At 43.2% G+C, this 23,840-nt stretch overlaps 1 protein-coding gene across 1 annotated transcript in view; it reads right to left on the bottom strand.

Moving 5' to 3' along the window:
* Nucleotides 1–23,840, bottom strand: part of LOC142442353 (all-trans-retinol dehydrogenase [NAD(+)] ADH7-like) — a 35,331-nt gene that overhangs the window by 2,522 nt on the left and 8,969 nt on the right. Inside the window, 8 exon segments of the mRNA XM_075543543.1 lie at nucleotides 248–383; nucleotides 5,972–6,107; nucleotides 8,984–9,244; nucleotides 11,142–11,358; nucleotides 11,445–11,532; nucleotides 12,548–12,661; nucleotides 12,664–12,685; nucleotides 13,420–13,534. Coding sequence (XP_075399658.1) covers nucleotides 248–383; nucleotides 5,972–6,107; nucleotides 8,984–9,244; nucleotides 11,142–11,358; nucleotides 11,445–11,532; nucleotides 12,548–12,661; nucleotides 12,664–12,685; nucleotides 13,420–13,534 — 1,089 coding nt within the window.

Here is a 23,840-nt window from a genome sequence, read left to right as displayed (position 1 = left end):
ACAGATTTATGGCAAAAAATGTAAAGACAACATATAGAGAACCTTACCACTTGATTTACATAAGACAATGACACACTAAATCTATGAGGAAAGAATAATTGGCTATATCAACTTTGGTTAGATTAAATAACTGGGAATTAGATCTGAAGGAAACAGGCACATGTATAAATACTGAATATAAAAAATAGCTTTGTAGAAGGTATACAATCATAAACAAAACAAAAACCACAGCACTAAAAATAGACACCTTTGCCCTGAATAAAGCAGTTTGAATCCTTCACTGATCTTTTTAAAATGTAAAACACAGGTCAACTGGTCCAGGTTAAATTTCTTTTCCAGAAAATCAGTCACTAGTTTGGGAACCTCATCTCGACTTTTCCAACCTAAAAATAAGCAAGCAGTTTCACTTTCAACTCAAACATTTGGATGTTGTATTATTTTAGATGTCTTATGTACACATGTGGTCTTCTTTTTTGAATTTCTAACCACAGGTCTTTCAGTATACAGCTTTCTTTGTGTTCTCATGTTGTCCTTTGAAATTTTCCTTGACAGTGCTGAAAGCACAATGAGATTCACTTTCTCTCAAGAAACAATAAATTCTACAAAGAACAACTGGCAAGACATGCCATGAATAAGGTCAGTTGCCAACACATCCCATGAACAAGGAAACAGTGATGTCAAAGGACTTTGAGTTACAAAATTGGGAAAATCCTCAAAACATGCTGGCAATTTAGGCTTTCTCCTTTTCAAGTACACGAAGATAAAAGAGTGACCCCCAAACACTGGCTGACAAGGACAGGTAAGTATGCAAAGACTTCTAGGGTTACAAGCACGGGGATGTTCCTAATACACAATGTGAATGAGAAAAATGTGTTCTGTTTCTTTCGTGACAGTACTTAAAACGCAGTGAGCTTTATTTTTATTATGGATTCCTTGGGGGTTCACCTTTTGGACCATCAACTGGTTCATCCTCCCACCCCTGCTCTCCTCGAGCAGCCCCGAGTCTGTTCCTCTTGGTGTGGTGGGCGTTTATCCTTGCAGTACCTTGCAGTAGTGGTCTCATACAACAGGGATCATATGATCGCCTGCTTTCACTCAGCATGATGTTCTCTGGGTCTGTGCCTATCACCAGGTGCCCATGGTCTCTGTAGTTTCAGCGCTGTTGTTTGTACAAACACACTCAGATTCGTTAGCAATTCTTTCACTGATGGGCTTTGGGGTGGGCTCCAACTTCTTGTATCATCTGTCCTGCTCTTATACGTTACCATTTCTTCCATGTAGTTTAGCCGCTCCACAATCAAGAGAAAGTTTCAAAGTCTCTTCTTACATTCACTCTGATCCGATCTTCTTTCCTATTTGATAAAACGACCTTTGCTTTCTTCGTGTCGGATGTTCTCGATGCCATCCCATAGCTCCTTAGGTCATCTGCTATGTGTGCAGTGAGTCAAATCTATTCTTTTTGTTTGTTTGTTTGTTTTTAATTAAACAGGTTTTATTTTTTCCTCACAAGAACATAAAATTTATAGAGGAGAACTTACAGCAGGAATTTTATATCTTTTAAGTAACACAATTTTCCTTCTAATGGTCTTTGGGTAGTTCTGACAAGATAGTTTGATAGGCAAAGGGCATTTATAGATATTTAAATACAGGTCTGGATGTATGCAAATACATTTATATATAATGATAGGTGAATAGATCTATGTATATATTTATGTATTAAGTATTAAGGCAGCAGATGGACATTGGACCTCCGCTGAAGTGTTCCCTCAATGCAAGAACACTTTGTTCTAATAACCTGGCACTCTGTGATGCTCACCTTCCTTGACATGATTGCTGAAGACAAAATGGGTGCAAAAGCAAATGTGGTGAAGAAACCTCATGGGGCCCAGCTATCAAAAGATATAGTATCTGTGATCTTAAAGGCTTGAAGATAAATAAGCAGCCATCTAGCTGAGAAGCAACAAAGTCCACATAGAAGAAGCAACCCAACACGTGTGATCATGAAGTGTCAATGGGATCAGATATTAGGCATTAAAGACCCAAAACAAAACAAAACAAAATCGTATCACTGTGAATGAGGGGAGGGCAGAGTGGAGACCCAAAGTCCATCTGCAGTCAATTGGACATCTCCTTTCAGAAGGGTCACAGGAAGAGATGAGCCAATTAGGGTGCAATACAGCACCAATGAAACACACAACTTTCTTCCCTCCTCTCACTATCATGACCCAAATTCTACCTTACAAATCTGGTTAGACCAGAACATGTACGCTGGCACAGATAAGATGTCAAATTTATTCTTTAGCTGTTCTCAAAATTCAGGTCAGATACACTCAAGGTACTGTGTTGGCTCTTGTGGATTTGTTTTAATTTTTAACTTGAATGTAAATATGAACAATTGATGGTTTTGTCCACAATTGACTCCTGGCCTCATTTTAGCTGCTGCTATTGGACTTCTCCATGGTCTCTTCCCATATATGGAGTCAATTTGATTTCTGTGTATTGAATCTGGCAAAGCCCACATGTAGAGTCATTGCTTATGTTTTTGAAGAAAAGATATTTGCAATGATGATACACTATGTATTCTACCTAGTCAAACACTTGGCTGAAGTTAGATCAGAAGTGCACCTACCTGTTGTGCCGTGTGAACAAATTCTATGTGGCCAAATTAGTTTAAAGATAGACTTAGGAAAAGAACCTGCTTATGATCTAGAGATAACCTGTATGTCTCTCATCTTTAGAAATCATAGCCCAAGCTCCCCTCCTAAAAAAAACAAAACTTCTTGACTCTGCATTTCCTTACAGCTACTCCTCATATACCTTATATCCTTTAACAATAAAACCCCATTAAAGAGAGAATTGTCTCCAATTCACTCTTTATCCTTAAAGAAAAATCAGCTCCAGATCACTTTTCTGGATCCAGTGGTTTCCTTTCGTTGTCTGAGAGCCCAGTCCCATTCCGCTTTGGCCATTAGCATCCTGCCATAGCAGCTCTTGTCAATCGCTGTGGCCTCCATCTGGGCACATACAATGGCTGATTCTCAGTCCTGTTTTATACGAGCCATCAGCAGACTCGATGCAGCTGATGGCTCCCTTCTTCTCCAGTGCTGTGTTCACTTGGCTTCCGGATACTACTTTGATGTTGTTCTCCACCTCCCTGGATACTTCTTGCATGGATCTTTGCTGAATTCTCTGCGTCTTCCACATTAACCATGCCGTGTCCTAGGGTATGACCTCAGGCCTCTTCTTTTTCTCTGTCTACACTCACTTTCAAGGTGTTACCTCTGTCCTCATGGCTTCAAATGTATGCTGTTTATAACTCTTATATTTACACCTGAAGCCCTTACCTCCACCTGAGGCCAATTGTCTATTGTCTACAAAATATCTCCATTCAGATGCCCGATACGCATCCCAAACTCAACTTGACCCAAACCACTCCCGATGTCCATCATCTATACCCTGGCCTCGCCATGTCCTCTCAGTCTTCTCATGCCCACAAGTGAGGGCTCCGTCAGTCCATTTGGTCAGACCTAAAGCCTTGAATTTGACTTTCTCTTGGTTTACAAATATTGCAGCCAATCTCATTGGATCTTTATTCATGATACATTGTGGATCTGACCACTTCTTATCATAAGAGTCTCTAGTCAAAGCCACCGCCATCTTCCTGATCATAGGAATGACTTCTTAGTCTCTCCACCTCTACCTTTTTTTGTGTTGTCACATAGAACGCTCCCTACAGAACAGCCAGAATGAGTTTACAAAAATGGTAGTCAAACCAGGTCATCCTTCTCTCTAAATTGCCTAATGGTTTCCCTTCTCACTCAAGATGAAATCCCCAAACCTTACGGTGGCCCAGGAGACTGTCAGCATGATGTGGCCCTGATCCCTGGGAGCCCTCTGCTGCTCTTCCCCACCCTCCTTCTGTTTGGGCAGCACTTGCCTTCTCTAGTAGGCATCTAATAGGACAAGTACTCCCTACCACCCCTATCTCACACACACACACACATACACACACACACACACGGCTCTGTATTTATTTTTTTCCTGAAATACTCTTTTGCAAGGTTTCTGCATAGCTAATTTCCTTCATGCTTTTGTTCAAATGTGACCTTATCAGAGAGTTCTTTCCTGAACTTTATCATGCCATATTTCTCCTTTTCACGTATATATACACCTGTCCACTCACCTTCATCCATGGTCTTCAATGGTGGTGTAGTGGTTATGTGTGGGGCGGCAACATGTGCAGCCAGCAGTCCGAAACCACCAACACCTCCCAGGGAAAAAGAACTGGACTTTCTATTTTTGTAAATGGTTACAGTCACAGAAACCCACAGGGGTCGCTATGAGTCAGTATTGACTTGATGGTAGTGACTTAACTTACACTGCTTAATTTTATCTTTTGTATTTGCTGCCATATGATATACAATGCATAGACCTGGGCCTTGTTTGTCAGTCTCTCTGGACCAAAATGCGAGGACTTTCATGTCCTGAAAGCAGATGCTTACCTAGTCTGCTTTGCCTCTACTAAGCTCCTGGAATGATGCCCAATATTTTATATACACTTAATAAATAGTTATCGAATAACTACATTTTACTTGTACTATCTGCCAAAGAATCCTGAAATTTCCCTGAATCACACAAATGTCTAAATGAGGGACTTTATATGCCTTGGTGTTTCAAACATCAGTTCAAATCCTATCTCACCCAAAAAGCTTCATTCCTACCAGCCAGTCTTTCACTTTTGTGCCCTGGATAATGGTGTGGGAAGATCACATGGACTAGATTTATGCAGCAACTTAGAAATTGTGAGGGCAAGTGTTTGATAGTTCCACATCTCAGTTGTGTCACACACGATTATTCTGAGAAATAAAATAAACTAACACATTTAGATAGAGTTTTTAACACAGAAGTCAGTAAATTGGTTGCTATTAAGTCAATTCCAACTCATGGCAACTCCATGTGTATCAGGGTAGAATTTCTGCAGAATTTTTCAGTGGCTGATGTTTTGGAAGTAGATCGCTTGTCTTCCAGGTGGACTCGAAATTCCAATCTGTTGGTAAGCAATCCAGTGCCTTCTTATCTTTGCATTTACGTCTCCTCTAATTTATATATTTGCCTAAGTTGAGAACAATCATCTTGTACTCAATATTTTCTTCCCCAAACCAAACTCACTGCCACTTCTGACTCATAATGAGCCTAAAGACAGAGCAGAAATGCCTTGTGGTTTCCGAGGCTGGCGATCTCTACAGGAACAGAACACTTCATGTTTCTCCCATTGTCTTAGTAAGGAATTAAATTGTTGATATTGTCTTATATGGCACAACCCTAATATTGAAATGTTTCCCAAATGCCTAGAATAATTCTATAAAAGACCTTCTAAACGATGAGACCCAGTTGAGGAGAAAAATCCAAAGTCTCTGTGTTGCCTGCTGCGGGGAGCTCAGTTCCCGCTTCTCCCCTAGTCCCCAGGAGCTCTCTCTTGGCTGCTTTCTCAGGATGGCTTCAACTGTCCCTATAAAAATGCCACCATTCCTTTGTGTGTCTTCTCTTTTTGGCTGGCTGGCTTGTTTATTTGGGCCCTACGCCCTGACTTTTCCTGATGCTACAGTCAACTGGATAGATTCCATTTTCCATATTCATTCATATACTTCTTGAGAAGAGTAAGCCAAACTTCCTGTCATATAAAATCATCCCAAATGCAGACACCACCTCTAATTCAGAAGGAACTAAAATTTGGAGGAAACCTGAGTTGCAGATGCAAAGATTAAAAATGTGTCTACTGATATTAACTTCTAAATCAAGGGGAGTGGTGGGTAATTATAGTATGACAATCTCAGTCTTGTCACTTCAAACCCACCCTTCGATGAAAGACCTCTAATGGAAATGTGATGAGACTACAGACTTCTTTCCCTTGCCACAGCACACCCAGAGTTAGAGCCACCATTTCCCGATCCAGAAACTCTGCCTTCCTCACCTCCGAAAACACATCCCTTCCATGTGCACCCAGTGAGGAGCAGCATGGGGTCGAAGGTGACCATCTTTGCTGATGGGGGAATGCCTACCACCACACTGGTCCCATAGTTCATATGGCAGGAGGCAAGGGCATCAACCTGAGAGTAGAATGAAAGAGAACGTTGGTCTCTTGTTTTTCTTTCTTTCTCTTTTGGGTATATATTACTTTTATCTATCATTGTACTTAGATCTTCAAAATCAAAGGTGTATTTTTTACCATCTGTGTTTTGTTAATGTGAAATAAAATTGTAGTTATAAGCAAAAGTTGGTCGCATAGGGAACAATTGTATATTCTGTTCAACAGAAATAAAGGAATATTTGTCTTAAAATGCAGGATTTTGCTTGCTTCTTATGTTTCTTATAACATTGCTTGGGCTCAGAAATGACCTGAGTTCAATGGCACTTCCCGTAGTTGGCTCAGTTTCTAAGATCTGATTTACCGGGATGACTTGGTCATACCTTTATTTTCTACTTGCTTTTTAAACATTTCAATGCAACTCTAATGGTTAATTAAACTCCTCTATGCCTTTGCCCTTGAAGGAAGAAAACATTGTCAATGTGGTCATTGCTTGTGGCATTCTTCATGGTTGAAAGCACATAGGCAATTCATTCCCGCAATATTTGCAGACCATTATCATAACTTCAAACAGGCCCTGGGGAGTTGTTTGATCGAAAACAAATGGAATTAACTTTGCTAAATCAAACAACTTATTTTTTTGTCTTTTTAATTAAAAAAAATAAAATAAAAAGCTAAGATGCAGACAAAAGAGCCCCTTTTCTAGGTGGTATCTTGACCGAGATTAAGTGAAGACAAGCACCACATCTTCTGCGTATCACTCATTTGTTCACTTACTCACTCATTTTTTCTTGGATATTTTGCTAAACGATAGGATTAAATGGCAGTTTGCAGAGAGCATAGTCATCCAAATATCTAAAAATCCATTGGCCCTAATAATATACTCAATATTGCATATGGGATGAAGTCCCACATGTTTTTTGTTGATATGGAATAAGTCTAAGTGAGACCCTAAAACCAAGTCAAACTCCTTGCCATCGAGCGATTCCAACTCATAGCGCCCTTCCAGGACAGTGTAGAACTGCCCCTATGGGTTTCCGAGACTAACAAGAGTGAAAAGCAGAGGAATAAAAAGCATCATCTTTCCCCCTCAAAAAACAGGTGGTTTTGAGCTGCTGACCTAGTGATTTTCAGTCCAACATATAATCATGCTACTGCCAGGGTTCCCTTACATGACACTAGGAAAGGGGGATGGCCATGATAAATTAAATTACTCAAAGCTTTCAACAAAATTTCATATCTGTTACTCAATTGTGAGGAAAATTGTCTTTTTAACTGTTTGTTCCCAAATTCCCTTCACCTATCCCAGGTAGCTCCAGACTTACTTCAGGTCTTACTTGAGCTCTGGTGTTGTTGGCCACCACAACAAGTTGCAGTTTAGAAATATGACTGCTCCTATTCTAAGGGTGTTCCTGTGGGAAAATCTTTGGATAGAACACTCCTTCCCCTGGCTTCCCTTCCTGTCTCTCCTAGAGATAAGAATGCTTAGCTTGAAAAAGTTCCAGACAAGGAGCCGGTTTTTTGAAAGCATACATATTTTCAAAAACGATAACATCTAGATAGATGAGCTCATTGCCTGACCCTAAACTCACAAGGGAGTGACATGGTATGATATTTAATTCTGATGAGGTAGATGTTCTCTTAAGATTTTGACTTATCAGCCAAAATTGCTTGATGGTAACTAGTTTTTACCTGGGTAGCAGATATTTTTTTCCAGCTTATTGTTAATACCCAAACAAGCAAGCAACAAAAGACCCACACTACTCCCACCGGGTTGATGATGCTCATAGTGATCCTATGAACAGGGAGAACTGCTCCTGTGGGTTTCTGAAATGGTAACTTTTTAAAAAAAATCATTTTATTGGGGCTCATACAACCCTTATCACAATCCATACACACATCAATTGAGTAAAGCACCCTTATACATTCGTTGCCCTCATCATTCTCAAAATTCGCCTTCCACTTGGGTTCCTGGAATCAGCGCATTTTCCTTTTTTCCCTCCCCCTCCCTCCCCATTCCCCATTCCCTCATAAACCCTTAATAATTCATAAATTATTATTTTATCTTATCTTACACTGCCTGGCATCTCCCTTCACCTACTTTCCTGTTGTCCATCCCCCAGAGAGGAGGTTATATGTAGATCCCCGAGATCCGTTCCCCTTTTCTACCCCCACTTCCCTCCAGGTATCGCCACTCTCACCGTTGGTCTTGAGGGGTTCATCTGTCCTAGATTCCCTATGTTTCCAGATCCCAACTGTACCGCTGTGCATCCTCTGGTCTAACCAGGTTTGCAAGGTAGAATTGGGATCATGATAGGTGGGGGGAGGAAGCATTTAAGAACTAGAGGAAGGTTGTGAGTTTCATTGTTGCTACACTGAACCCTGAGTGACTCATCTCCTCCCCACTACCCCTCTGCAAGGGATGTCCAGTTGTCTACAGATGAGCACTGGGTCCCCATCATGCACTCCCCTCATTCACGATGATATGATTCCCCCCCCACCCCCCACCCCGCCTTTGTTGCTTGAAACCTGGTCTCCTCGGCCCCTCACGATCACCTATGTTGGTGTGCTGCTTCCGTGTGGGCTTTGTTGCTTCTGGGCTAGATGACCGCTTGTTTCCTTTCAAGCTTTTAAGTCCCCAGACGCTATATCTCTCAATAGCTGGGCACCATCAGCCTTCTTCACCACACTTACTTGTGCACACATTCATCTTCAGGGTGAAATGGTAAAGCTTTTGAGGAGTAGAAAGCCCTACTTTTATCCTGAAGAGCAGATGATGGTTTCAAACTGTCAACCATGCAGTTAGCAACCCAATGCATAGCTACAGAAAATGAATTTCTCCTCGACCCTATTTAATGGTTTGGATAATTTCATGGTTCCCAGAATCTTGATTCTTACCAGGGTTTCAAGAAACCCAACAACTTCAAAAGAGTACCCCACAGTGTTGCCCATCATCTCTGATAGCACCTCACTGATGGGCTTGGTGTAGTCCTTGGAGCTGAGGCACTCAGTGGCTCCTACTGCCTTGGCTTTTCCAAATTTGCATTTGTTGATATAATTCCCGATAATCCTGGATGCACCAGCTGCCTTACAGCCCATGACGACTGCAAGACCAACTCCCCCCAGACCAAAGACAACACAAGTGGAGCCAGGGGTGGCCTGTAGAGAGAAAAAGTCCTGTCAATAACCTGCAAGTTATCTCCAATATGAAACCACAGAACGAGTTACTGCTGACACAATTCAGCGTGAATCATCAAGGCTCCAGGAGTGAGAGTAGAACTGTGCTTCATGCCATTGTGAACAGATGATTTTTAGAACTAGACAGCCAGGCCTTTCTTCCATGCCAGCTTCTGAGTACATCACATTTCCAACCTTTTGGTTAGAAGCCAAGCACTTTGGCCATTGTGTTAACAGATATCGTTTAATTGTTTGCCCTACATTTATCTCAGGGTTTTTGCTCGTTGCCATCTGGCCAATGTTGACTCATAGTGATCCCATGCATTACTCCACTGGCTGTGATCTTAGAGGAAACAAGTTCTGGGGTCTCTTCTTTCTCAGCACCAAAGATCATTGCACAGCCCCTATGGACTTCCTCTAATATTGTTGTCATTGTTCGCTGCAATAGAAGCAATGGACTCCCACCAACCCAATGTGACAGAGAAGCATGACCTCGTGAGGGTTTTTAGATGGCAATATTTGTAGACAGAGCACATTGCCAGGTCTTCTTCTGTCAGAGCCCTCGTGGGCACTGATAAACTTTGGGTTGGCAACTGAGTTCTTAAAACCATGCCACAAGGCGGAAGGACCTTGGGCTTCTACTCAAGCACTCCCTCAATGCATGAATACTTTCTTCTCTTAAATTGACATTCTATGATGCTCACCCTCCCGACACAACCGCTGAAGCCAAAGCAGGTGAACAAGCAAATGTGGTAAAGAAAGCTGATGGTGCCCGGCTATCAAAAGCTATAGCGTCTGGGGTCTTAAAGGCTTGAAGATAAACAAGCGGCCATCTAGCTCAGAAGCAACAAAACCCACATGGAAGAACACACCAGCCTGTGTGATCACGTGGTCCCGAAGGGATCAGTTATCAGGCATCAAAGAACAAAAAATCATATCATTGGCTGCACACCTCCATGATATGATCACCGAGGACAAATGCATGCATAAGCAAATGTGAAGAAAGCGGATGGTGCCCAGCCAAAAGAGATAGTGTCTGGGGTCTTAAAGGCTTGAAGGTAAACAGGTGGCCATCTAGCTCAGAAGCAACAAAGCCCACATGGAAGAAGCACACCAGCCTGTGTGATCACGAGGTGTCGAAGAGATCAGGTATAAGGCATCATAAAAAAAAAATTACCATAGTGAATGAAGTGGGGAGTGCAGAGTGGAGACCCAAAGTGTGTTTGTCGGCCACTGGAGATCCCCTCACAGAGGGGTCTAGGGGAGGAGATGAGTCAGTCAGGGTGCTATGTAGCACCGATTAAGAATACAGCTTTCCTCCAGTTCCTAAATGCTTCCCCCCCACCCACCCAATTACCATGATCCGAATTCTACCTTGCAAGTCTGCATAGAGCAGAGGTTGTGCACTGGTGCATATAGGAGCTGGAGGCACAGGGAATCCAGGGCAGATGATACCTTCAGGACCAGGGGTGTGAGGGGTGATGCAGGGAGAGTGGAGGGTGAGTGGGTTGGAAAGGGGGAACCAATTACAGGGATCTGCATGTGACCTCCTCCCTGGGGGACAGACAACAGAGGAGGGGGTGAAGGGAGACGCCGGATAGGGCAAGATATGACGAAATAATAATTTATAAATTATCAAGGGCTCATGAGGGAGGGGGTTGCGGGAAGGGAGGGGAACAAAAAGAGGACCTGTTGCAAAGGACTTAAGTGGAGAGCAAATGCTTCGAGAATGATTCGGGCAAAGAATGTATAGATGTGCTTTATACAAATGATGTATGTATATATATGGATTGTGATAAGAGTTGTATGAGCCCCTAATAAAATGTTAAAAAAAAGAAAGAAAGAAAGGCAGAAACTGACGCCGCCTGCTCCTTCTTGCCTGGTCCATTTTAACAGCAGCCCCGTATCCGGTGGAAAACCCATAGCCGAGCAGACAGGCTTTCTCCGGAGGCTCTGTGTTGTTGACCTTGGCGACCGAGGACTCGTCCACCACGGTGTACTCAGTGAAGCTGCTCGTGTTCATGAAGTGATAGATGGGTTTGCCCTTGCACGTAAATTGAGTCGTGCCCTCAGCCAGTACTCCATGGCCAGTCACACTATCGGATGCATCAAAACCACATATTAGTTCATTCAGACCAGAAGTCAACAAAGGATCCATTGGGTCAAAATAACTGACACATACTCAGTCCTGATGCAGAGGTTGCTTTTCAGGCTGTGACAAGCCTCACACTCTCTACACTGGGGCAGAAAGAGAGGGATAGCCTTGTCACCTAGGGGTGAAACCGCAGGGTGTAAAACGGCACATGTGAACTTCAGCCCATAGGAATGAAAACCTGCTGCTCACGAGCGTACTTGGAAAGCATGCTGTGGTATATAAACGCCCAAAGATTTGTGTGCCGAGGATAGAGATTTTACCAAATGAAACTTCACTCTTGAAAAATCACTTCTGGGTCCCCTTTTCTTCCCCCTCAAGTGTGAATTGCAGTTCTACCCTAAGACCCGTGCGGATGCCCTAAATTGGAGTTGATTCGGTGGCAAAGGGTAAACTGTTTTTTAAGGCTCTCGCTAATATTTGCTGCTCTTTATTGTCTAATCGATTCTGATTTATGGCAACCCTGTGTGTGACAGAGTATAACTACTCCATAGAATTCTCTTGACTGTAAACTTAATGGAAACGAGTCACCAAGCCTTCCTTTGGTGGTGCTGCTAGGTCAGTTTGAACAGCCAACCTTGAGCTCACGGCCATTGAGTTGATTCTGACTCCTGGGACCTTATAGAACAAAGCAGAACTTGATGTGTCCCTGTGGTTTCTGAGGCTCTGAGTCTTTGCATGAGTAGAAAGCTGCCTCTTTCTCCCTTGGAGCAGCGGGTGGGTTTAAACTGCCCACCCTGTACGCAGTAGCCCGCTTCATAACCCACGACACCACCAGGACGCCTTCTTGTAAGTGAGGAGGGCCACATTGAATTGTCCTACCACCCAGGGGCTTTCATCATTCCAGCTCAAAGCAACCCTACAGGACAGAGTAGAACTGCCTCAGCCAGTGTAGAAAACCTCGTCTTCCCCCTGGGCAGCAGCTGGTTGTTCCCAACTGTTGACCTTGAGGTGAGCAGCCCAATTTCTAACCCGCCACGGACCAGGGCTTCTTGCAGGGTTGCTATCAGTTGGAATTGACTTGACGGCATGGAGTGAGAGTGAGGGACCTTAATAGTCCCCAGAGTGCGCTTTCCTTTGAGAGAATCAGAACCTGGTTGATTTCAAATGCTGCCTTAATTGGCACCCACTACCTGGCTTCGTGGTAGTGACTCCTTGTCCGATGCTCTCCACCGCCCCGGCTGCTTCATGCCCCAAGATCACTGGAAACTTAGACACCATTCTTCCTTTAATGACATATTCATCGTGTGACAGATTCCCGTGGCCAAAATCTGCGCTTAAAGACAAGGGCATTGCTCCTGGCCATTTCACAGGGAGGTGGGCATTTTACTTACCCTAGAGTAAATTAGGATGATTTGTTCACTCTGATTCCCTCACACAATTGGGTTCACTCTCGGAAAATGTACCTCGTAAGAGTCATCAGTCTAGAGCTCTCTCGTGAAAGCACTGGCAACACTGCTGCCTCTAACCCTATCTTGAGCCTTATAGGTTTTGGTCAAATTGATGCTCTTGTGAAGGAAGCAGAATGCACAAAGCAGACACTGCCATATGACTGGCATAAACGTCACTAGTCCCCCTAGAACTCTCCAATAGAGGGAGCTGTGTGCCAGACGACATATGGGGGCAAAATCTTACTGTGACAGCTCAGGTAGCAGGAGTCAAAAAAGATCGTCAGCAACCATCTGCTGTCCAAACCAGAAGACTTAAAAAGAAAGGAGTCAGTAGTCATGGTTATCAGCTTTGTAAACCACAGAGTCGATAAAAATTTAACAAAAGGAAGCTGTAACAGAGATTAGTACTGTTGCTTTCCTAAGAGATAATAAAGACATTAAGCTCATATGTGGTATGGCCACATTCTTGACAATAGACAAGAATCAGTAAGAGAGCTAAGTTAAAAGATTCACAAAGCAGGGCCTTCTTTAAGGATCCAACATCACAACCATTCTCCACCCAAAACAGGCTTTTGTCCTACGTGTTGGGCAGGTATATGCTGAAGCCTCACTACCTTAATGTGCACTTCTTCTGCCTTTGGCGGAGCCACTTCAATTTCCTCCATGGAAAAGGGTTTGTTCTGCTCCCAAAGCACAGCTGCTTTGCATTTAATAACCTAAGAAAGTGTTGAGAGTCAAACAGTTCCTAGTCAGGTTGTTATTAAAAACAAACAAACACACCAACACAAACAGTTATATTGAGTTGATTCAAGCTTATGGTGACCCCCATGTTTGCAAAGTAGAATTGCTCCCCAGAGGATTTTCAAGGCTGACCCCTGGCAGAGGCAGATCAAGCAGACCTGTGGATCCTCGGAGGGAACCAAACTGCCACCCTTGCAGTTACTCTGTTTCCCCGAAAACAACACAGTGTCTTATATTAATTTTTGCTCTCAAAGATGCACCAGGTCTTATTTTCAGAGATGTCTTATTTTTCCATGAAGAAAAATACAGTACACATTTATTGTTTTATTAAAAGAGACCCTGAACTTCCTGTCTGCTCTGGCTGTGCTGTGGCCAACAGTGAATAGTGAGCCGCTACGGTCCAGAGTCCAGAGTTATGGTAGCTTCGGGGGGCCTTATTTTGGGGCAAGTCTTATTTTCAGGGGGATGCCTTATATTTCAGTGAGAGGCAAAACTGTAAGCAGGTCTTATTTTGGGGGATGTCTTACTTTCGAGGAAACAGGGTAGTAGTTGAATGATCAACCATTTTTACCACCTAGGTCCTCTTTTATAATTATGGACACCCAAATAATATTAAAGCAAACAAAAGATGACATATAACATTCTAATTTGGCTCAAACTACTGCCATTTAACTCTAGAGTTGCAGTCCTGAGAAATAATCTTGTGTACACTATGCAGCCCAACGGGGTTAAATACTTGGTCCTTGGACACATAGAATATGAGGTAGTTAGTTTATTGTGTCAACCTGGCCGATAAACACATGTGGGATTAATTGAAGGGAGGAGGGATAAATGGCTTGGGGAGCCTTGTCTTTCTAGTTCTTGGGTCTCTTGCTTTTTGATGGTCACACCAGGGTGCAGCTGCCTTAGCAGTTCCCGCTTCAGCTGGCAAGGCTGATTTCCTGTAAGACATCCCTGAGGAGAAGCCACATGACCTACCCCGATGCAGCCCTGGGTGCTGGAGCACCCGTGTGGAGACCCCTGCCAACACTGAGATGCTTACACATTCACTGACGTGGCTTTCCTACTGCAGTCGACATGGTTGTGTCTGTTTTGTAAGATGGAGGAGGACTTTGTGGATTGGTGTTGGAGATATGGGTTAATGTTGGACTTGTGGGCTTGGGCAGCACTGGGTTGAGATATTTTCTTGATGCGCACTTATCCTTTACATAAAATTCTCTCTTATATATGAGTTTCTTTGGATTTGTTTCTCTAAAGTACCCAGACTAATACAGCATAGGAGAAGCAGAGCTTGTTCTATTCTGCAACGCACCTTCTCCAGCTGATTGGTGTTGGCAGGCATTCACATCAAACCTTATGAGTAGCAGCAGAACACCATTTGTCTGACAGCTGATCATACTTTGGTGGCTTACATGGTGTTGTGATGTTGGAAGCAATGTCTCCATTATTTCAAAACCAACAGGGTCATCCAAGGTAGACAGGTTTCAGTGGAGCTTTCACACAAAGAGCTCATTAGGAAGAATGAACAGGTTCTTCACCTCTGAAGAGTTGGCCATGGACACCCTTATGAATAGCACTTGAACACACAGAAGCTTAAGTGACTGGAAGAAATGATGAAGTAAAAGAGCTAAATCGAAAAAAATGGGAATGAGGGGGAGGAGTGCGGAGTGGAGACCTGTGTTAGTCTCAGTAGACTAGAGAAACAAATCCATGGACACACATGTGCATAAGAAAGCGATTTATATACAAGATCAGTTGAACATTGAGAAAACATCCCAGCCTAGTCCAGATGAAGTCCATAATTCCAATATTAGCCCATATGTCCAATACCAATCTATAAAGTCCTCTTCAGACTCATGAAACACATGCAATGATGCTTAATGTAGAAAATCAAAGGCCAGTGGGTAGAAAGCCTTTGGATCCAGTGGCGTTGTAAGGGTCTCAGCATGGCAGGGTTCTCTACATGGCTTCTCTGGCTTCAGAGGTCTAGTTGCAGCAGGGTAGGTCATGTGGATTCTCCAACTTAGGGCACTAGTGTAGTTCCATGTGTCTTGTCAGCTGCGATGTCTCCCAGAGAGTAGCAGAGAGAAGTGTTTCTCGCCTCCAAGGGGGAAGTACCGGATTTCCCAGAATTCTCAGGAGAAGGCCATGCCCACACAGAGGCCTCATTGGCTATGATCTGATTGACAAGCTAGACTCCACTCCTACACTCTTAATCCTCAAATTGACAAACGATTATATATCTAACACAAGATATACAATTTCTAGACAATTGGACATCCCCTTACAGAAGGGTCTAAGGGAGGAGATGAGCCAGTCAGGGCACAATATAGCAACAATGAAACATACAACTTTCCTCTAGTTCTTTAATGCTTCCTCCCTCCACTATCATGATCCCATTTCGACCTTACAGATCTGGCTAGACCAGAGAATCTACACTGGTACAGATAAAAACTGGAAGCACAGGGAATCCAGGACAGATAAACCCCTCAGGACCAATAATGAGAGTAGCAATACCAGAAGAGTAAGGGGACAGTGGGGTAGAAAGGGGGAACCAATCAAAAGGATCTACATATAATCCGCTCCCAGGGGGATGGACAACAGAAACGTGGGAGACATCAGTTAGTATAAGACATAAAAAATAATAATAGCGGGGGAGGGAGGAGGGGAAAAAAAAGAGGACCTGATGCAAGGGGCTTAAGTGGAGAGCAAATGCCTTGAGAATGATTGGGGCAGGGAATGTATGGATGTGCTTTATACAATTGATGTATGTATATATATGAACTGTGAAAAGAATTGTATGAGCCCCAATAAATTGTTAAAATTAAAAAAAAAAAGAGTGTATATTCAGTCATTTAATTGACTTGTTAAGTATAAAATTTGGAATATTTAGCATCCTTAAAATATGTGATCATTTTTCAAACATTGAAATAATATTATCAAGAAAATATATATTTTGGAAGTTCTTAATTTTTCCAGTCCTAGTATTGCTCCTGTTCCCCCCGCCCCCTTAAAATATACAGTGGTGACTTAGTGCAAACTTATCCTAGGCGCTTTCTGAATAAAAATTCTTCAAGAGGAAAAAAAAAATAATAATAATAATAGCTTATAAATTATCAAGGATTCATGAGGGAGGAAGGGTGGGGAAGGGAGGAGGAAAATGAGGAACTGATACCAAGGGTTCAAGCAGAAATAAAATGTTTTGAGAATGATGATGGCAACAAATGTACAAATGTGTTCAACACAATGGATGGATGGATAGATTGTGATAAGAGTTGTACGAACCCCCAGTAAAAATATTTTTTAAAAAAGAGAGAAAGAAAAATGGAAAGGGCCATCCAAGAAGACAAAGTAAAAGCATTATAATGGAATGTGCAAAGTACCTTATATACTCGAGTATAAGTTGACCCAAATTAGCCGACAAACCTAATTTTACCACAAAAACTGCATTTAAAAATGTGCTTAAAAACTCGGCTTCCTTTCCCCAACCTCCTCCTCTCCCTTGGGACAAGGGATCAATGAGTGATCTAAAATCAATGGTGAGGCGGGTATAGAAAACCTGGTGGGGTTTGATCAAGGGCAATGTAACCAAGAGGAATTACTGGAACAAATGAAGGCTGAGCATGATAGTGGGACAAAAGGAAAGTAAAAGGAAATAGAGGAAAGAGCTAGGAGGCAAAGGGCATTTATAGAGGTCTAAATACAGCATGTACAAATGTAAATATATTTATATATGATGGGGAAATAGATCTATGTGCATATATTTATAGGTTTAGTATTAAGACAGCAGATGGACATTGGGCCTCTACTCAAATACTCCCTCAATGCAAGGACACTTTGTTCTGATAACCTGGTACTCTGTGATGTTCACCTTCCTGACATGATTGCTGAACACAAAATGGGTGCATAAGCAAATGTGATGAAGAAGGCTGATGATGCCCGGCTATCAAAAGATATAGCTTCTGGGGTCTTAAAGGCTTGAAGATAAACAAATGGCCATCTAGCTGAGAAGCAACAAAGCCCACATGGAAGAAGTACACCAGCCTGTGTGATCACAAGGTGTCGATGGGATCAAGCATCAGGCATCAAAGACCTAGAACAAAAAATCATTGTGAATGAGGGGGAGTGCGGAGTGGAGACGAAAAGCCCATCTGTAGACAACCGGACATCCTCTTACAAAAGGGTCACAGGAAGAGACAAGCCAGTCAGGGTGCAGTATAGCACTGAGGAAACATACAACTTTCCCCTGGTTCTTTAATGCTTCCCTCCACCCCGCTATTATGACTCCAATTATACCTTAGAATTGGGTCTGACTAGACCAGAGCATGTACATGGGTACAGATAAGAGCTGGAAATACAGGAAATCCAGGACAGATAAACCCTAGGGACCAATATTGAGAGTAGTGATACCAGGAGGGTAAGGGGATGGTGGGTTAGAAAGAGGGAATCGATCATAAGGATGTACATATAACCCCCTCCCTGGGGGATGGACAACAGAAAAGTGGGTGAAGGGAGACATCAGACTATATAATATATGACAAAATAATAATAATTTATAAATTATCAAGGGTTTGTGAGGGAGGGGAAAATGAGGAGCTGATGTCAAGGGCTCAAGTAGAAAGCAAATGTTTTGAGAATGATGATGACAACAAATGTACAAATGTGCTTGACACAATGGATGGATGGATTGTGATAAGAGTTGCACGAACCCCCAATAAAATGATTGAAACAAAACAAAGAACAAGTAAAGCACTAGTTTTCATAATACAAAATTTTGATCCTTAATGAATCTAGTTTATTAGTGTTCTGACCCAAACTGGCATGCTTCTTTTTTTTCTCCATTTAATTCCATGGACAACTATTTCAAGTTCGAATATTATACAGAAAACAAAGAAACCGAGAAGGGGGAGAAAATGGCGACCAGTAGGACTCATCTCTCTGGAGCTCCTGCTGCCAGACCAGAAAATCGGGAGGTAAGGCAAAAGAAACAGGGAGGTGGAGTCCTGAAATTAGAACTCGGGTGCCAGGCTTTCGCCTGAACCCCTTTTTGTGTGGAATTTCCACTCAAAAAGCAAACCAAGAATGCTTTAAAGTGCTCTAGCTTTGGCGAGCCCGACAGTCCCCGGCTGTGCCCTTGCAGGGAATAGCGATTTCTGCAGGCAGATGCCCGAGAGGGGACAGAATCCCAGACACCAGGGGAACCTCATTCCGGAGCTCTCCGCGTAGTTGGCTGCCTTGAGCACACGGCCAGGGGAGTGGTGGCAGGTAACCATAATTTAGAGTAAAAGAAAAAATATTGTATTACCTTAGGACGATCACAGTGTGGGAGAAAACAAGCGGAAAGTTGGAAGTCCAGGGAGCAAATTTAGTTCCAATTGGACGAGAAAGAAACAACCCACCTAATAAACTGGAGCTCCCCCTCTGGGGGCCAGCGTGACAGCCCCCAAATTGGAGCACATCACAAGCAAAAAAAAAAAAAAGGTGAAATATTGGTTTAAAACTCAAACCCAAGTCTGGTTGCTCAGCTCCAAGGAGCACATAGGTGGAGGCCCTCAACATAATCAGCATAAGAAGCAACCTAGCTAAGGAATGCCAGAACTGAGCTACAGGGCCTGGCAGCTTTTAGCATAACAAAGACCCACTGTAGCAAGAGTCAGCTTTAAACAGCAAGGAGCTGCAGCCCAGTGACTGTGAGAGACAATTACATTTGCGGATCCTCTAACTGGCCAGGGAGATAAAAAAAATAACATCCTCAGGCTCAACAAGCTTGCTTTTTAACTTTGTCTCCTCTTTGCCTCTTTATTGGTCTCTCACATTCTACTGCTAACCCCCAGACCACTTTTAGCCTAGGGCATTTACACCTGCACCACACCCAGCTAGGTGAGCTCCACCCTGGGTAGCTAGCTAGGCTGGGAAAAGCCCTGCTGACTCCCATCGGGATACTCTGCTCACCTTCTCACTGGGTAATTCCTGCGTGTGTGTCTGGGGATATAAGGCAGCTCAGTCAACACTCCTCAACGCTCCAAGTTTCTGCAGGAACCTCTGCCCAACCTCTGCAACACCAAAACAGGCAACACTTCTGGATCACTCCCCTGAGAGGGAAGCCACAGGAGGATAAAGTGGTAGCTTGATTCCATAGTGAAATAAGCTATAGGCAGTTTGAAGAAGCACTCCTACAAGTCTCCCAGAGAGAGCCAGTGCTCTTCAACTCCCAGGAAAACGGCACATGGCTCATCTAAAACAATGCAACACAAACAGCCATCAGCCCCAATGACCTAAACGAAAAAACAGGAGAAACAAAAGGCAATGACAGAAGATGGCCTGAACATAATGACATGAATAGAAGAAGCAGACATTGAGCTGCCACAGAAAGAAATTTTTAGAATGCTACTTGGAGTCATACAGAAGATAAGGGAAACAATACAGAAAAAGGATGAAATCATAGAAGAGGTAAAAGCTATAAATCGAAGAGAAATACAGGAGCTTAGGGAGGCAATAACAAAAACCAGCAGCACAATCATGGACCTCGAGAAGCGACTGGAGGAATCAGAGAACGGCATCAGTGACTTGGAGGACAGCCAAGCAGACTTTAACAAACACGAACAAAAACCTATTAAGATAATCAGAGAAGCTGAAGAAAACATAAGAGCTATGTCTGATGCATTGAAGTGGAACATTAGCATTATTGGCTTACCAGAGGAAGACACAACAAAGAAGTCATATGCAACAATAGTGAGAGAATTCTTGGAGGAAAACTTCCCAAGTTTAGTGAATGAAAACCAGGCAACCATTCATGAGGCTGAAATAACCCCAGCAAGACTGGATCCCAAGAAGACGTCACCAAGGCACATAATAGTTAAACTATCCAACTTTGAGGAAAAGGAGAAAATCATGAGAGCAGCTAGGGAAAAACAAGCAATCACATATAAAGGTTTCCACATAAGAATATGCTCAGACCTATCAGCAGAAACTATGAAGAAGAGGAGAGAGTGGAGTAACATATTCCAAAAATTGAAGGAAAACAATGCAAACCCAAGTATACTCTACTCAGCCAAATTATTGATCAAGATAGATGGAGAAGTAAGAGTCTTCCCAGACAAGGAAAAACTCAAATAATACGTTAGAAGAAACCCAGCCCTATAAAAGATCCTTGCCGACCCAGTATGGGCAGAAGAATAGCACCCACCAAGCATAAATAAGAGACCACCATGTAGAACAACCTCACCCAGAGGGCAAAAAAGAGAAAGCAGACCTAAATATAGCATTGACTTAAATATAGAAATACTTGAAAGGCTGCTGAGGTAAGCTTTAAAAAAAAAAAAAGGCAAATGGGGCATAGGGAAAAAGCTACCATATACAAATATTCCTGGGGTGAGGACTAGGTGGTGTGGCAGGGAGCAGACCAAATACAGGGATACACATGGTAGACAACTAAAAAAGGAGTTGGGGAAAGGAAAAAATAATAATAAAAAGGAAAAGGGTAGAGGGGGCACAGGGCACTAACCCATCCAAGGGGAGGGTATTGTTTGTGTCTCCACATTGAAAGAGGGACCAGACTTCAATCCAATGCTCCAACATGTGAATGCAACATGCCGGCGAGGAGTGGGGAACCAGTGGAGAGGTCTGGGGGGGCGGCTCCAACCCCAACTACTAAGGGAACATCTGCCCCTCTTCTCAGAAGAATTTATATCAGAGGACGGCACTGAATCTACAGCTCTGGAAAAGGGACATACCTGATCAGAGCACACAGAAGCAGATGAGGGGAGGAGGAGGGAGTGGAGCACATCATGGCCCACAAGACCAGGAGGTCAATGTTCCCAATTAGAACAGCCAGTCGACAGAAGGACCACATGGCCAGCTCCACTATGAGACATGACATCCCTCACTGACCCATAGTCCTATAGGCGACAACACCGGAGACACAGTGAGGGAATTGCACCCGATCGGATCCTGCCTCACCAAGGCAAAACATTAGCGGGGTGCAACAGAACAGCAAAGGAATGGAGCTACGAGGTCCCCAGGGAAAGCTGAAGGTGGACTTTGATGCCAGGGCATGGTGCCCCAACAAACTGGACTTGAAAACACTCCTAAATGCCAACAAACAATCCTTGAACTAAATACAAGCATTTATTTCTTGTTGTGTTTTGTTTTTGTCCTTGATTTGTTGTATATCGTTGCTTGGATGTGCTCTGTTTTGTTTCTGTCATGTTACTATCTCCAGAGGCCTGTCTAAATAAGATAGGCTGGATGAACAATTTGAGGAGAAAACAATGGAACTGATAGTTCTGTGGGGACATGGGAGTTGGGGAGGTGAGGGGGAAAGGTAGTGGTGTGAATAAACCCAGGGACAAGGGAACAACAAGCGATCCAAATCGGGGTTGAAGAGGGTGTGGGAGGCCTGGTAGGGCATGGTCAAGGGTAATGTAACAAAGAGGAACTGCTGAAACCCTGGTGGGGACTGAGCATGATAGTGGGACAGGAGGAAAATCAAGGGAAATAGAGGAAAGAACTCAGAGGCAGAGGGCATTTATAGAGGTCTAGATAAAGACATGTGCATATGCAAATATCTTTATACATGAGGATAGGGAAATAGATTTTTGTGCATATGTTTATAAGGTGAGTATTAAGGGAGCAGAGGAACATTGGACCTCCACTCAAGTACTCCCTCAATGCAAGAATATTTTCTTCTATTAAATTGGCATCCTATGATGCTCACCTTCTGCTATAGTTTATTGTGCCAGCCTGGCCGATAAACACAAGTAGGATTAACTGAAGGGCAGAGGGATAAATGGCTCGGTGAACCTCACCTTGGTTGTTCTGTGCCTCAGTTTAAAGGGGTACACTACCTGTGGATGCCTAGCCTGTGGACTGTGTCGCTGTAAGTTGAGGTCCCTTTAAGCCCACACGATTGGAATGTTCATCTCTGGAGCTGGGGACTGACAGTTGATGACAGTTGGGATCTGCCTTGCTGTTTGCTGCCTGGGTATATATAGCCCAGCTCTCTCTACAGAAGGGGACTGGCAACTGGCAGCTCTCAAGGCTTGAAGGACTGCTAGTGTCTCACTGCTTTATAATTTAACTGTTAATTTCTTGTATTATCTATCTGTATATTATTTAATGGTTTACTTCTTGAATTATATATCTATGTTTATAAATATATTTATATATAATTACTAGCAATCTGGTTTGTCTCTCTAGAGAACCCTGTCCAATACACCTTCCCAACACAAACACTGAAGACAAAGTGGGTGAACAACTAAATATGGTGAAGAAAGCTGACGGTGCCTGGCTATCTAAAGAGATAGTGTCTGGGATGTTAAAGGCTTGAAGGTAAACAAGCGGCCATCTAGTTCAGAAGCAACAAAGCCCACATGGAAGAAGCACACCAGCCTGTACGATCACAAGGTGTCAAGGGATCAGGTATCAGGCATCATCAGAACAAAAATGTTATCATAGAGAATGAACCGGGGAGTGTGGAGTGGAGACCCAAAGCCCATTTGTAGGGCACTGGACATCCCCTTACAGAACGGTCTTGGGGAGGAGATGAGACAGTTAGGGTGAGACACAGAAATGATAAAAAATACAACTTTCCTGTAGTTCTTAAATGCTTCCTTCCCCCGCCCCCCACCTCCCACTGTCATGTTCCGAATCCTACCTCAGAAGCCTGACTAGACCAGAGGATGTACCCTGGTACAGATGGGAACTGGAAACACAGGGAACCCAGGACGGATGATCCCCTCAGGACCAGTGCTGTGAGTGGCGATACTGGGAGGGCATCGAGAGGGTGGGTTGGAAAGGGGGAACCTATTTTAAGGATCTGCATGTGACCTCCTCCCTGGTGGACATACAACAGAAAATGGGGGAAGGGAGACATGGGAAAGAGCAAGATGTGACAAAATAATAATTTATAAATTATCAGGGGTTCATGAGGGAGGGGGAGAGGGGAGGGAAGGGAAAAATGAGGCCCTGATCCCAGGGGCTTGGGTGGAGAGCAAATGTTTTGAGAATGATAAGGGCAACAAATGTACAAATGTGCTTTACACAGTTGAAGTATGTATGGATTGTGATGGGAGGTGTATGAGTCCCTAATAAAATGATTTTTTTAAAAAGAAAATAAACCAAAAACCCTCATTCCATGTGGTGGATTCCAACTGATAGCACAGAATTGTGGTGTGCCGGGCCTTAGTCAACAGCCCAGCCTGTGGCCCACTGTACCCACCGCTAGGGCTCATTTATCTGTTATGTTGTCCAGACATTGTCATCTTTTTATGAGGACAACATTAACATTCAATTT

The sequence above is a fragment of the Tenrec ecaudatus genome, chromosome 3 (genome assembly GCF_050624435.1).
Source record: "Tenrec ecaudatus isolate mTenEca1 chromosome 3, mTenEca1.hap1, whole genome shotgun sequence".
NCBI lineage: Eukaryota > Metazoa > Chordata > Mammalia > Afrosoricida > Tenrecidae > Tenrec > Tenrec ecaudatus.
This window is presented reverse-complemented; position numbering and strand designations above follow the sequence as displayed.